At 43.1% G+C, this 14,287-nt stretch overlaps 3 protein-coding genes across 4 annotated transcripts; all 3 read right to left on the bottom strand.

The window, feature by feature from the left end:
• Positions 1 to 4,396, bottom strand: LOC121573613 (P2R1A-PPP2R2A-interacting phosphatase regulator 1). Its single transcript, XM_041885721.2, has 9 exons — positions 3,606 to 4,396; positions 3,377 to 3,461; positions 3,131 to 3,187; positions 2,852 to 2,898; positions 2,718 to 2,772; positions 2,519 to 2,586; positions 2,364 to 2,419; positions 2,188 to 2,272; positions 1 to 1,988 (listed from the first exon to the last, which is right to left on the bottom strand). The coding sequence occupies exons 1-9, from the start codon at positions 3,704 to 3,706 to the stop codon at positions 1,865 to 1,867; spliced, it is 678 nt and encodes a 225-aa protein (XP_041741655.1). The 5' UTR covers positions 3,707 to 4,396; the 3' UTR covers positions 1 to 1,864.
• Positions 4,397 to 4,996: 600 nt separating this feature from the next.
• LOC121574342 (P2Y purinoceptor 3) lies at positions 4,997 to 7,961 on the bottom strand. The gene is made up of 3 exons (XM_041886958.2): positions 7,743 to 7,961; positions 7,262 to 7,360; positions 4,997 to 6,697 (listed from the first exon to the last, which is right to left on the bottom strand). The coding sequence occupies exon 3, from the start codon at positions 6,571 to 6,573 to the stop codon at positions 5,155 to 5,157; it is 1,419 nt and encodes a 472-aa protein (XP_041742892.2). The 5' UTR covers positions 6,574 to 6,697; positions 7,262 to 7,360; positions 7,743 to 7,961; the 3' UTR covers positions 4,997 to 5,154.
• A 246-nt stretch (positions 7,962 to 8,207) lies between these two features.
• LOC121573611 (schwannomin-interacting protein 1) lies at positions 8,208 to 13,722 on the bottom strand. 2 transcript variants are annotated; one of them, XR_006002072.2, is made up of 8 exons: positions 13,229 to 13,722; positions 12,408 to 12,628; positions 11,401 to 11,534; positions 11,197 to 11,284; positions 10,948 to 11,058; positions 10,692 to 10,809; positions 8,882 to 10,501; positions 8,208 to 8,660 (listed from the first exon to the last, which is right to left on the bottom strand). XR_006002072.2 is itself a non-coding variant. In XM_041885720.2 (7 exons), exons 2-7 carry the CDS (start codon positions 12,621 to 12,623, stop codon positions 10,407 to 10,409), a joined length of 762 nt encoding a protein of 253 aa, XP_041741654.1. In that variant the 5' UTR covers positions 12,624 to 12,628; positions 13,229 to 13,722; the 3' UTR covers positions 8,208 to 10,406. The 2 variants fall into 2 exon arrangements, 1 of the variants encoding a protein (XP_041741654.1); XM_041885720.2 differs by having other exon boundaries at positions 8,208 to 10,501.
• Between the last annotated feature and the right edge of the window lie 565 nt (positions 13,723 to 14,287).

The raw sequence follows: 14,287 nt of genomic DNA, 5'->3' as shown, positions 1-14,287 counted from the left end.
TCAAACAACAACTGGAGTTTTTATTTCCCTCCAAATTCACTGATTGTCACTGAGGAAAAACAAATTAAGTTTCTTCATCTAAATCTGGGGTTAAGATCAGAAGATGACCCTCAACCCTTGCTGACCTAAGCACTTCTCTGAGACATGACAGAGACCCGATGAGAAGCGAGCAAATTAAGCAACAAATATACAATGCAACAGCATGTCTTAAAATCAGGATATGATCCCATTCATGTAACAGCAATATTGATTAATAATGTGAAACTAATACTGTGCAAAATCTTAAATTGGAAGTAGAATGTTCCGTCCACAAAAAGGAGACGATATTTGGAGAGAGAAATCTGTCCGTTGCTGTAAAACTCAGCTCTGGAAAGGGCATTTGAATGAAGAGTATTACACATAGTTACTATCAATAACATTATTTGTTTTTGTATAAGACACTTCCCTAAGCAGCTCTGTACATATTTCACAAGTCAAAAGGTCTGGAGGTCACAAAGACTCATGCATGGGGTTAAAAACCACACATTTCCAATAGATTACATCAACCCCAAACAGCATGATATACCCTTGATGTCACTTAATGATATTTCACAATATCTACCAGGGTTCTGAGCATGTACAACCATACCACATTAGAAGTCAAACAAGAACATTCATGTAATCAATGGGAAAATGTGATCACACCCCACAGGCTACCCTTTATAAAGTAGTACTCATGTAGAGAAAGGGTAATATCACGCTCTGCCCAGAGGACTGAGATCACCAGTCGAGGTCCCTTCTATCAAACTAAAGTACACACACACCTGTCAAAAGAGGTGATTGATTTCCAGGAACACACACTTCCTTCGTCAACTCACAGCTACAAAAACTGATTAAGGCATCAGTTGGGAGAGAACCAGTAAGGGAACTAATGAGGAAGTATGAACTGAGGGTCAAATCCTAACTGGAGATATTCATACTAACTTAGACTTGCAAAAATCGTGTATTGATGTCATGTCAAAAACAGATGTGAAAATTAGAAGTACCAGTATCCACGCAGATCTCTCATTAGGATTAGGCCAGGACTGGACTGGGTGGGTCCTCTGGGCAGAGCTTTGCCTGGGGATTCTATATATACAGCACAAACCCCCTCAGCCAGAGAACCCACTCCCAGTCCTGCCTTAAAGGCAGCCCTGCTTATATCAGTATTCGCATATTAATACACTATTCACATAGACAAACTGAGCCACCGCTGGCTCGACAGTCCGATGTGACACCCTGTCTTCATGTCTCATTTTTGAGCGCTTACTTCTGGACTATGAAAGAATACAGGACTATTGGGTCACGTTCAGTGGGATTACAATGTGCCCTCACTGTTACCTCTGAACACAACTTCGGACAAGGCCTTTTCTGGACTATTGGAAGAACTCATTCTGTTTTACAGTACCAGTAACACCTTTAGAAATGATATAAACAAAAGCCCAACAAGAAAAATGACAACCATAGTTGACAATGACATTGGATATCACAACAACCCACATGTCAACTACAGCGAAGAGTGAGTCCAGAAGTTACTCAAACATTTTTCTAAATGCACTCCCATTGTCATCCGTTTCTTCACCCCCCAACTTCCTTTGGCAGGGCATTTCATGCAACCTTCTGATTAACAAAGCACAGGTGCCAGTCTTTGTGTAACATCTATATATTATCTTGATTACAACTCAAGATATGATTACTTCAGGAGCCAAGGAATATGATGAGTATCCCCAAGGCTCTGATGATTTGAGGGAGAGGAGCGCTTTGATAGGCTGATTGAGTAGAATCTAGGACTCTTGATAGGCTGACTGTAGTCCTGGTCTGTGATAGGCTGCTGGTGTTGTGGTTTCTAGATATTGGGGTGGTGAGAGGTGAATGAGGGGGGAGGAGACAGGGACAGGGGACTACCCTGGGGACTAGCACCACACACAGACACACCACCTGTAGGAGAGTCTGCAGAGGCCTGAGACACACTGGGGGAGAGAGCGAGAGAGAGGGGGGGTGGGAGAGAGAGCGGGGGGGTGGGGGAGAGAGCGAGAGGGGGGAGGAGAGAGAGAGGGGGGGAGAGAGAGAGAGTGGGGGGAAACAGAAGGAGAGGTTAAAAGAGATGCAGCTAGCACCATATTCGCAAGTGTGCAAGAGTTTGTGTATCTGAGTATGTCTAGTTCTCACCTGACTGTGTAACTAGTTCGGTGAACAGGATCTGTTACCCCAGCAACAAACAGCTTCTTCGGCGGGCCATCAGACTCCACTCCTCCTACATGACAGAACGACAGGATGAAAGAGGACACAGACACACACACCAAGGCTGAGTAAAGTAAGCACCATTCTTGAAGCACCGTTCTTACCTTTCCTTTTCAGTGGAGTCAGGGCAGGCCATCTCACAGTAGAGCTGACTGTAGGCCTGGCGGTGAAGGGACACTTTGTTAAATTGTAAGTCCACAATCATAGGATAGCTATGAATCTGCACTCAAGTTGCCATGCAACGTGGAACTCAACTCACCCCCTAAACCTTCGAGTTGGACTAGGGGACGAATTGGGTGTGACACCACTGTCCTGTAAATGTAATCCCTGTGAAAGAAAGGACGAATATAAGCAAATATGAGATGCCTCTTTATCCATCCATTTATTCATCAATCCTCTCCATGCTTTGGTATGACAAAGCACTACAGTCACGTGCAGAACACAGAGGGAGTACTCACCCCTGATGAATGGTCATGCCAGTGACTGACAGGAGGAGCGACCAGGTTGGAAGCACTACAACAAAAGAGAGAAAACACAGTTAGTGTGTGTGTGTGTGTGTGTGTGTGTGTGTGTGTGTGTGTCACTACCTTACCTCAGTCTCTGAAGACTCCCCCTGAGTGTCATCTCCATATTCTCTTCCTTGAAAAAAAAAATACACACACTTTCAGTCAGTGGTCATACACACATACTACAGCGCGCCACACACACTGAAACACCAATGTGATCATTTACATAAGATAACTTCAAACAGAACTGTACTAACACACTGGCTAATGTATAAACAAACACTCAAACCAGCATCATTACTCAGAGGCAGGCATTTGCACACATAGAGGAGAGAGGCCCACAATATCCCTAACCTTGTCCTCACCTGCCTTTTGTGGTCTGGTCTCTCACCACCCAATGAGAAAGGGAACAGCGGGACGGCCTGTGGAATCAAGACTGGAGGTATTATTGTCGGTCTCCTGTTGACGGCGTAACTGACAGAATAATGAATGATCACAGACAGTCAGTCAGAGACTGAAAGAAAAACATGGAGATTTAGAAATCAGACAACGCTAAAGGCATTTCAGCAACAACTCAGACTGACTGAAGACACACACAGACACTCACTTACCCGAGAAGGACAGCTGGGGTTGACAGAGACACTGCTCCGTCGATACCGGCCTGAAATAGTTGGACTGAACACTGTCATACCATCACTGTTACATGGAGAGAAACAAACAATAAAATAATCAGAATCATTCCAAGGCAGACATATTACAAACATGACTGCAAAAATCTCATTTCATAAATGACAGACAGACAATTCTATTTCAATCAAGTAGAATATCAATTCCACTAACCTGACACTCGTGATCATGGGGGCGCTGTTCGATCTACGAAGAGCCCCGCCTCCGCTCCCGGGAGCTGCGCATGCGCACTGGTCCACTTCCATTCCTTCCATTTCTTGAAATCACCGGCCTCCAGACTAGCAGCGCGAGCTGCTGGCCTAGGAGCGCTCAGAGGCGGCGTACGGCCCTACTCTAGCTCGGTGAAAGCCCGACCTGCAGGCCTCACACACAAACCTTTCGGTCCAATTCAGAGCAGTTAAATCAGCGGGAAATGTACTCGGTGTCTTCCCTCTATCTCATTTTTGTTAGATTAAATCAGACTTGGCTCAAGTTACAGCAAGCGACTATTCGTAACTAGCTAACCTTATAAAGTACTCAGAAACGCAATTCCTGTTGACGCACAAAGGCTAAACAAGCAACACATACTTCACCAACACTGTCAACTAGAGAGATATATCCCTTACAATAACTTTTAAGGGAAATGAGGTTAGGCGGCCAGCTGGAGACGTGACTTCTTAGGATTAGCTAGCTAGCTACAGTAGCTAACCGTTAACACTCCAACTTGGCTAACTACAGTAGCTAATCAGTCAGAGAATAAAACAGCACTGTCCTCAACAAAACATATGGATCGTTGAAAATGTGCATCCTCCGGTTAAGTTGTTCATTGCGTCCTCAACGAAATCGACAAAATCTCCCCAAAATGTAACTATTTATCAAAATATAACTAATTGAAAGATTTCACAACATAGTCCTCCACCAAATAGAGTTAGTTCGTCATCTGTGATAACAGCGCCTCTCCCTGGCTAGATAGAATATTGCATGAAGGAGATTCACTGCAATTTAGAGTGTTCTGACTGTGCTATTGGTGCTGGCTGCTGCTACTGGTCCTATGCCTACATCTTTTTCACACACGCTTTTCCATTAACAGAGGCAGGGGAGGGGACAGCAGTCAGCAATAATATTTGTGGTCCAGGCTTCGTGGGTCACTGGCTGCTGATAAGCAGGGGCAGAGCTACTTACTGTCCCAGCCTGCGTTGTTGCAACATCACATTTTATACACCAGCTGTCCTCTGGCCTGGAGAGGGGGGTGAAGGGAGGGTCATGACTGGGAAATGTATGAATGGAGGTTGTGTGTGTGCGCCTTCCCAATAATGTGTGAGTGATTAAGAGCGACAGACATGTTTTGTAAATTAATACAGAGTTTAAAGATGTGCGAGGGTGTCAGACTAAGCAATGTGCAGTGTTAGAGGACCAGATGAAAGAGAGGATCATTAACCTTCTGGATTGGCTAATTATCACAGGACACTCCCCCTAACAACCAGTCTTTGTTGGCCGGTGATCACACAAATAAAGTTAAACACAAACAAGAAATAGACCACAATGATAACTTGACCTGCATTTAATGTCAACATGCCGACCTAGAAAGTAACAAATTTAACAAGTCCAAATGAAATAAAGTGCAAAACTACCAAGTGTCCCAAATAGAAATGTCCATACAAAAAATACACACACACAAATGTACACTTAAACGATGCTGTATTTTTTCTGAACGTAAAATCTCCTAAAAGACAATCCCAGAAGACTTTGACTTATTGTCCCGACAAATCTCCCTCTCCTTCTCCTTTTCCGTCTTCTTTACTCCCTTCACCTCCTCCTTCTCTCCCACTCGGTCTTTCGTCAGGATCCTCAGTGGCCAGAGAGAGGGGTTGCGGTGGTGGTCATGCCGACTGGCCATGTCACAGCAGGGGACACTCTTGTCTCCAGTGAGGAAGTACAGGAGAGCGTTCAACCAGGCATTACAGGAGGCCAGTGGCCTAGTGACCTTGTAGCAGATAGAGATTGTCTTCATGGCATTGCATCCTCCCATCTGACCCCTTCTGAGGAGCAGGAATAGTGTCCGGGTAACGTGGAAGGGGAGGAAGCAGAGTGCGAACAGGAGAGTGATGGTGATGATGGTTTTGATGGACTTGCGGCGCCTGCGGATGAAATGGGAGTGCTGTGAGCTGGAGATGGAGATGGACGTCCTCTCCCTGCGCCCCTCTGACCCCCCACCACCTCCCTCCTCATCTCCCCCCACCTGGGAGCTGGATGGAGAATGCAGGGTCCTAAAGATGGTCCTGACTACCTGGGAGTAGCACCATGCAATGATGGTGAATGGAACGAAGAATCCCAATAGGTGCAGGACGAGGCCGTACGGGACATAGTCTGCAAACTCTTTATCAATAGCATCGTCCCAACAGTTCACAAACCCCTTCGGACCACCACCGACTACCTCTCCAACCCCCTCCTCCTCAGACCCATTCCCCCGCTCTCCTTCCCTCCCTCCATCACCTCCTCCTCTCACCACATACCCCGTTTGGGCAAACCTAAAGATGGGACAAGTAAGCATGAACACCACCACCCACACCATGGCGCAGGTCCCCCTCACGGCCCCCTTGCTCTCCAGGGTGATGGTCCTCATGGGGTGGCAGATGCCCAGGTAGCGGTGGACGGAGATACAGGTGAGGAAGAAGATGGAGCAGTAGAGATTGAAGTAGAACAGGAAACGCACCAGGCGACACATTAAGTCCCCAAAAACCCAGCGGTCTCGAAGCATGTAGCTGGCCACCAGGAAGGGCAGGGACAGGCCGTACATCAGGTCCGTGGTTGCCAGGTTCACCATGTAGATCAGAGACGTGGTCCAGCGGCGGGGGGCATTGCCGTGGCGACAGCCACCATAGCGACGGCAGGAGCGCACCAGGACAATGGAGTTAAGCGTCAGGCTGAAGAAGAAGGTGAGGGAGTAGCAGAGAGGGAGGAAGATGTACTTGTAGGACTCGTCAATACTGCAGGGGGAGGGAGAGAGAGGGGGTGGTGGGGTGAAGGAGGAGAGGGTTTCTATCACAGATGTGCTCTCTGTGGTGTTGGAAGCTTGGCTTATACTCATGGTTGACTGTGGTTGTTTTCCTCTCTTCTGCAGCGTCTCATGTTCCTTTTTCATCAAGCCTTCCTTGGGGCAAATTCTTCTGCTTGTCTAGTGTTCCTGTCATTTGCTCTCTCTCAGGTGCGGTTGTCTTCTAAACTGTACTCTCCAGGTTTGCAGATAGTTTGAGGGAAGGAATGTTCTGTGCAAGAGGGAGAAAACAAGTGCTTTGGTTTGGAAATACTCACTAGGAATGTATTTAGCTGATTATGGACAATTCTCGGTCTATTAGCTCTTCAATCAGTAACACACTCTTCCGGAAACTCTCCATTCATACATGCTGTATATCTGATCCACTTTGACCATGAGTACACTCAAGCCCATGTTTTGGAGTAGATTGATCCACTGTCCAAGAATGTGACATATTTTGAAAGTTTATGCTAAGTGTTAAGAATGGAAATGGGACCAACGACAGTGGGTTCTTCTTGTGTGCTGTTGTGCACAGTGTGTGTTTGTATGTATGTTGTCTTTAGAGTTTGCACGTAAATTAATGCTAAATTAGTTGGAAAATGCTGTTTATGTGCTCAGTGTTTACCTCCCTCATGTTTATCTTCCATGTTGGGAGTGTTTATCACACAGAACTCTCTCATGGCCTTGGTTCCAGTGGAAGATAATTGGTTGAAACTTGGTTTAGTTATTCCAGAAGCCTTCACATGTATCTCTTTCTAATAACAAGAGGATTGGAACATTTAAAGGAGCACATTACCTCTTGGTGCAGGGGGGTGTGTATTTCATGGGAAGGTGCAGCTAAATGTGTCTTGGTCCCGATGGACACAGGGTCCTCCTCCTATGACCTTCGCTGGCGCTGTAAATAATTCATATCCATTCATTCAGACAGATATGCAGAACAGAAACCCAATACAAGCCGCTGCAGGCGCTACTACTGCAATGTTTTTGCAACATTTAATTATCAACCCTTCAAATTATGTGTATTGAACATATTAACCATTTTGTAAAATCAAGAATGTGTGGAAATGGGGTATTTATATAATTTAAAATGTTTTATTACAACAGTAAGGAAACTCTTTATTCATCATCCTCTGTATGTTTGTGGTGATGGTGTTGATATTTTCACATTGTTTAAATAATTCACATTATGTATATTTAATGTGTGTACAAAGCAATGTCTACAGCAGAGTATATACAGTATTATGTGTTAGGTTTAAAGTATAAATATAATATCTTACCTGGTTTTCTGGTGATATAGAAGATGTATTGTCCTTTGTTTGTCACTTTAAAATATACCAGCCTGTTTCTTCTCTTCTACTTTTGTCCCATAGCCAATGAGCTCTTCAGTAAAACACTGCTAATATGTAACATTAACTTCCACTCACCTTTAACACACTCATATCTCTATTATTTGATTCATCTCCTCCTCCTGCTCTCTCTCTCTCTCCTCTGGTGCGGGTTAGTCATCCCTGACTCTGTTGCTCAACCATCCCTCCTCCCTCTGTTTTACTTTATCCTCGTCAATACCCTCCCTCTCCCTCTATTTTTGTCGTCTAAATCATTAGTACTGAGCTAGTCAACTGAAGGTACCCAATGGTACACACACACATTTGCTTGCTCGTACGCATGCACACACTATAGATTCGAACAAATACATGGAAATATTGTATAGTGTGCTAGCAGCATCACAGACACACACAACATGAAATAACTAAGGTTTATTGAATGCAAAATTATTTTTTAAAAAGTGAATACTGAAAAATACTTCAGAGACAAAAAAGTTCAATGTTACTTCAGAGCACTCATCCCTTTCCTATGGCTATGAATCTGCTATCACAGTTCATTCTTCCATAAAACTACAAATACACACAATTATGTGAAAGTACAACATATAATAATTGCTGGTCAAGGCACAAAAGGTAATATGGCCAGGAGTTTTTCTAGACCATATGACCTGAACAGGAAAGACTAGGTCAGTAACTAGAGCCTGGTGTTGTTCCTGGTGAGGTCACATGGTCAGGAAAGTATCTTGTACCTAGACATAGTGGATGGAATAGGGCGATTCCACTCCGGCACGGCCCCTTTTTTTTTTTTAAGGTATCTCAGATTGTTCTAGAAATTCTCACATAAAAACTTTATACATTTGTATCACAAACCTTTTTTAGACCATATAATCCGTGAACCGTACATGGTACAGACATCTTGGTGTCATTATACTCCTTATAGTATGCTTTAAAATATGGAGTATGGCTATATTCTGAAATAAAAATGTTCACATTAATTTATTCAACATAAAGAATATAATTATTCATATCTCAAATGACCACAATTCCCATGCTATTCTCACATAAAAACGTTATACATTTGTATCACAAACCTTTTTTAGACCATATAATCCGTGAACCGTACATGGTACAGACATCTTGGTGTCATTATACTCCTTATAGTGTGCTTTAAAATATGGAGTATGGCTATATTCTGAAATAAAAATGTTCACATTAATTTATTCAACATAAAGAATATAATTATTAATATCTCAAAAGTACCCTTTTTGATTTGGCTTATTTTTAGACATCTTCAAACACATCACATTTCCAGAGTGGGCGCTCTGCTACTTTTGAAGAAATGATCAATTTTATACATAGAAATTGACATAGGTCATTAACCAATCACAGTTCCCTTTGAATCCATTTTCCCATTCACTGTGTTGATGGCGTACATAAAATGTATTAACTTTAAATGTAGTAGAGAACCCAAAATAATATTGTATTTCAGAATGTAGCAATACTCCATATTTTATAGCACACTATTAGGAGAATAATGACACCAAGGTGTTGTCTTTATCATGTACGGTTCATGGATCATTAGGTCTTACAGGGGGCATGTATAGGTCTAGAAAGGGCCTAAAATGGCCACTTTCACAAAAAAATGTTTTGTGTTACAAATGTAAAAAGCCTATCAAACATCCTTCCTCCCAATGAAGTTTCTATGTGAGAATTGCCAGAACAATCTGAGATACCAAAATCTTTTCGGCCTTTGTTGGCATTGAATCACCCAATAGCAGCTTTGTGGTTTCCTATGCTGGTGGTAGTTATAGTTATGGCCACAAACCACCTAGGTATATCACAAGAGTCAACATGCATGTCAATACCCACAGGCTTATAGGCAATATAAGTGGACAATTCCCTTACATCAGCAACTATACAAGAGGATAATTATCCTAAATTAGCAACAAAGAAGCTTCTCTACCAAATTGTTACAGGACAGTTCCCTTTAGCCTGAATATGTAACCCCTTAGCTTGTTTTACACAGGCTGTAAGTGGACAATTCCCTTACATTAGTAAGTCAAGGATATTGCAATGTTTACACAATAAAACTTGTGGAAAAGCTGGTATCCCTCAGATATGTAAATGATATAACTCATTGAATGTTGGGTTAAACTATGGCTGTGAAGGTTCTCCCAAGATAAGATTTGTCTTACCACCGGCAACAGACTAGGAGTCAGATATTATTAGAGATGTTTCAAACAACATCACAAATGGCTTCAACTCCTCTTTCTGATATGAAATATTTGTTGTTAATTAAGTGCATGCGTACATCAAAACAGGTCCTAATACAGTCCTCTCTCCACTAATGATGAAAATGACGATGATGAAGAAGATTATGCTGGTCAAGATTAGGTGGGCATGATGAAGAGAAAGTTATCCATTCCCTGTCTGTGTAATATGGATTGCATTATGACGCCGGTCCAAGATAGTGCTCAGTGTTCATCCTCAACATTTCTCCTTATCGAAGAATCATATGTTGAGTAGGATATTATGGCAACACTTCTGACAGTCTCATAGTGGCATATCCTGGACAGCATCACTTTATCCACTGTCCTGTGCACCTGTGGGTCAGGGTTATGTCAGATCCTGTACGTCCAGGAGCATGGCGTCCTGTTTGGTCCTCAGCTGGTCCCTTATCAACAGGTGACCCACCAACTCTGAGCTCAGGTCTGCAAGAATAGAATAGAATATTACTTTGCACAAAAACAAGGCACAAATACATATAGATCCCAAAACACAAAAACCGTACAACAAGCACTCACCTGCCAGTTCATTTACTAACACATTATTACCAAGGAATAACCACCTTTTTTCCCCCATGTAATGACCACAATTCCCATGCAATGACCGCCTACTGACCGTGTATGTCGTGGTTGAGTGAGGTCCTGAGGGAGTTGAGCTGCTGTATTGAGCAGGTCTGCAGGTCACAGCGTTCCAGATGAGTCCTCTTAGTGATCACACTACTACAGGCAAGGTGCTGAGACAGACACACACAAAGGAATTATTCACACATACCAATCCTTACCTCTCTCCCACCACATGCCCGCTGTTTCCCTCTATTTCTTCCAACCCTATTTCTTTCTCTCCACAGTCCACACTTCTCCATCCTTCTCACCTCCACTTTCTGTTCGGCTAGCAGCTTGTTTTTGAGCGCGCTCAGTGCGGCCCTCACTTCCAGCTTCAGGCCAGAGGGGCGGTAACCATGGCTACCTGGCCCTATAGAACCCTGGCAAACAGGAAACACAACAAAAGAATGGCATGGGTACATATGCATATCTTCACACCTGGCCCTAGAGTGCCGCAATGTGTGTAGGTTTTTGTCCCAGTTTTGTGCTATACTATAAAACAGGAGGGACTCGCTCACCTCTTTGACAGCCCCTTCCTCCGCCTCATCATCCTCACTCTCACTGTTGTTGATGTAGCATAACTGTAGATTTTTGTGGTTGTGGAATCTGTAATAAGAAAATAAAAGGCAAAAATAACATGAACACTTAAAAGAGAGAACGTAAATTAAATGGTATACAGAATTAAGTTGAGAATGAAATTGACTGTTTTTGACTTTTGTTACCTAGACGATACAACCGCAACTCGACATCTTCCGTAGTCCTCCTCATCCTCCCATTCATCTCTCCTCCACAGCCCACCCTGCCTCTCCTCCGCCCAGCCCCCTGACACACTCCCCTGTTCCGACCCACTTGTACTCTGAAAGAGAGGAACAGAGGGAGGGATCAGGGATGGAGGGATGACATGGGAGGGAAGGGGTGGAGACGTGTGGTAGCGGGGGAGTTGAGAGTGTAAGCAATGGGTGTCATTAAACCCATCACTGCAGTCTTTTTCAAACAGACAAGTTCAGCTTTAATGTCATGGTGTCACAGGGACCAGGGTGTTATTGCGATCACCTTCTTAACAGACATTATTGTGAACTCAGCTTGCACAATAGCAATGGGCTACATGACTGTCAATAAGGCTCTAGATTTCAGCCTAATGGCGGTGGATATTATTGATTATGTATAAAGCAAAGAGAGTAGGATTAAGTTGCCCCTAAATGCTGATGGCTACTCAGACTATTTGCATTGACCCCCCTTTTAAATTTTTCAATGACATTCTTGCACTGGCTCTATGCACACTCACACATACTACACTGACATTCCAACATGCACACACACTGCTGCTACTCTGTTTATTATCTATCTTGATTTTCTAGTCACTTTTCCCCCTACCTACATGTAATATTACCTAAATTACCTCATACCCCTGCACATTGACTCAGTACCGGTACTCCTTGTACAGTATAGCCTCGTTATTGTTACTATTTCCTTTCCCCCCCCTTATTTGACAATTGTATTTTTTTTGTCTTACTTTTTATCTCTGCATTGTTGGGAAATGGCTCATAAGTAACCATTTCACAGTAAAGTCTACACCTGTTGTATTTGGCCGCATGTGACAAATACTATTTTATTTGATCTACGGTCAGTGTTGTGTTGTTCCTGATAATTATTACGGTCAGGGTTTGGGGAGGATAAGCTGATCTCAGAACTGTCACAACATCTTCACCCTCCCTTCATGCCCTCGGACCTTTGCCCTTTCTCTCCTCTCCTCCTCCTGTTTCTCCAGCTCAGCGATCCTCAGGCTCAGGTCCTCCCAGTGCATGATGGGTAGGTCCTGGTCGTCCTCGGAGGACCCTCCGTTCTGATGAAGTCGCCCCGCCCCTTCCTCTTCCCCAGCAGACAGCTGTGTCTCATCACGCTCCTTTTCCTCCGCTGTGTCTTTCTCTGTCTCTCCCTCCATCATTCACCCTGTTGTTGTGGGCAGATGGCAGAGAAAGGGACGCCAAGGTAGAGGATTTGATTCATTTTAATCTGGTATAAAGTGACTCACGGTGGGTGGTCTATGATAAATAAATAAGTTAGTTTATCAATTAGCAGCTGCCAACATCATTATACACTGTGCACAATCTTACAACAGGGTAGAGTAGGGTTGATTATCAACAATAGGATTCCAGGATACTCAGGAGAAAAACAAGTATTCCTTAGAGAAGTTGGGAAACACTTGGCCTGAACTGTAGGAGAGACTAGTCTATTTCCTAATAGTCAATTGTTTACCTTTCCCATCAGCTGAACTATGATTGCATGCACTAGACTACACCCAAAATTCCCACTCTGTTATAAAAAGCTTGAAGTTTAAATACTTTTCAGACTCGCTATGTCCGACTGTAGAACGATTGCGCTCAGATTTCTTGCCATGAATGTGCTAGAACGCGCGCACGACACGAATACAAAGTATCTCTTCTCCATTGATATTTAACGCACACCACACACATCGTTGAAAATGTGTTGTTTACAAGTTGAAGATTGGGGGAGGCGGGTGGCGGGTGGCAAGCGGATACTTTGACTTACCTATTCCAGACCGTGGTGCCTTTTTCCTATTCCCAACATCGCGGTCTCATCTTGTTTCTGTGTTTTATAATTTGATAATTTACTGTTTCCCAGTTCTCAGTGGTGTATCGTTTTAATTGCCCACAATAAGCTATTAACTTCTGATTAAACTCTTCCTTGAAGTTAAGGAAACACCCTGCCTGCCTTTCTCCCGTACCCCTTCCCTTTCCTCCCGCCCCCCTCTTTCCTCTAAGCCGTTCCCACAGCTTTTTAACCTCTACCTTCTGCAGCGAGGGAAAGATACGACCGCTTCCTACATCCAATGCACCACCACTTGAGCCCTCTGTCCGTGCATATCCCCTTTAAATAGCGTTGTTTCGAATTCCTGTAAGGGTTGAAATTACATGCGATATCCATTTAAGATCTAAACGAGCGGGTGTGGTCTGACTCTGGTCCTAAATTTCGAACGGGATACAATGTAAAGGAGATCTCTAAGAAAGGGTTAAGAATGTACTCTTAGGTGTCCAATTTCACAATTTTTGGAGATGACGATTCAAACCAGATGGGAAAACCCGGTGGGAAAGAGAAAGTCACCGAGGATTGCTTTCAGTGACAGCCAACAGCATTTGCGGAAAAAACGTAAACATCAATTGTTTTTCAAATAATATCATTCTTATGAGGGAAATTCAAAAAACATTAAAATAGTAATTTAATTTTAAAAAAGTGTACACATTGGTTCTATTATTTCCTTGGCATTTTTTTATTTCCGTGGAGCTCGGCACTTATGCATTGGAAATACATTTTGTAGTTCTATTGATTCGATTGACATAGGTTGTATTGATTCTATTGACATACAATATTGAAAAAAGTGTTTAATATTGAGATATGTGACAATAAGATATTACATGATTTCTATTTACAATAAGTGAAAGAAAAAAAACAGTTGGTGAGGTGGTGCATTTGTTTAGGCTACTAACATTGTTATCTAAAGGATTGTGGATGAAAATGTATATATTGCTTACATTATTATTTACATTTACAATACATAATGTCAAAGTAACATTTCAGGACAGAAGGCCT

Source organism: Coregonus clupeaformis, chromosome 9 (assembly GCF_020615455.1).
Source record: "Coregonus clupeaformis isolate EN_2021a chromosome 9, ASM2061545v1, whole genome shotgun sequence".
NCBI classification, from domain to species: Eukaryota; Metazoa; Chordata; class Actinopteri; order Salmoniformes; family Salmonidae; genus Coregonus; species Coregonus clupeaformis.
The sequence above is the reverse complement of the archived record's forward strand: the minus strand, read 5'-3'. Positions and strand labels throughout refer to the sequence as shown.

Bases quoted from the DNA above. Each gene is read 5' to 3' on its own strand.
- LOC121573613 (XM_041885721.2), bottom strand. From the start codon at position 3,706: ATGGAAGGAATGGAAGTGGACCAGTGCGCATGCGCAGCTCCCGGGAGC. The intron at 2,587-2,717 runs GTGAGTACTCCC...TTTCTTTCACAG, and splicing joins GGCATGACCATTCATCAGGG to GGATTACATTTACAGGACAG. The intron at 1,989-2,187 runs GTGAGAACTAGA...TCTCTCCCCCAG, and splicing joins CGAACTAGTTACACAGTCAG to TGTGTCTCAGGCCTCTGCAG.
- LOC121574342 (XM_041886958.2), bottom strand. From the start codon at position 6,573: ATGAAAAAGGAACATGAGACGCTGCAGAAGAGAGGAAAACAACCACAG.
- LOC121573611 (XM_041885720.2), bottom strand. From the start codon at position 12,623: ATGATGGAGGGAGAGACAGAGAAAGACACAGCGGAGGAAAAGGAGCGT. The intron at 11,285-11,400 runs GTAACAAAAGTC...TTCTTATTACAG, and splicing joins GTTGCGGTTGTATCGTCTAG to ATTCCACAACCACAAAAATC. The intron at 10,502-10,691 runs GTCAGTAGGCGG...CTATTCTTGCAG, and splicing joins ACTCAACCACGACATACACG to ACCTGAGCTCAGAGTTGGTG.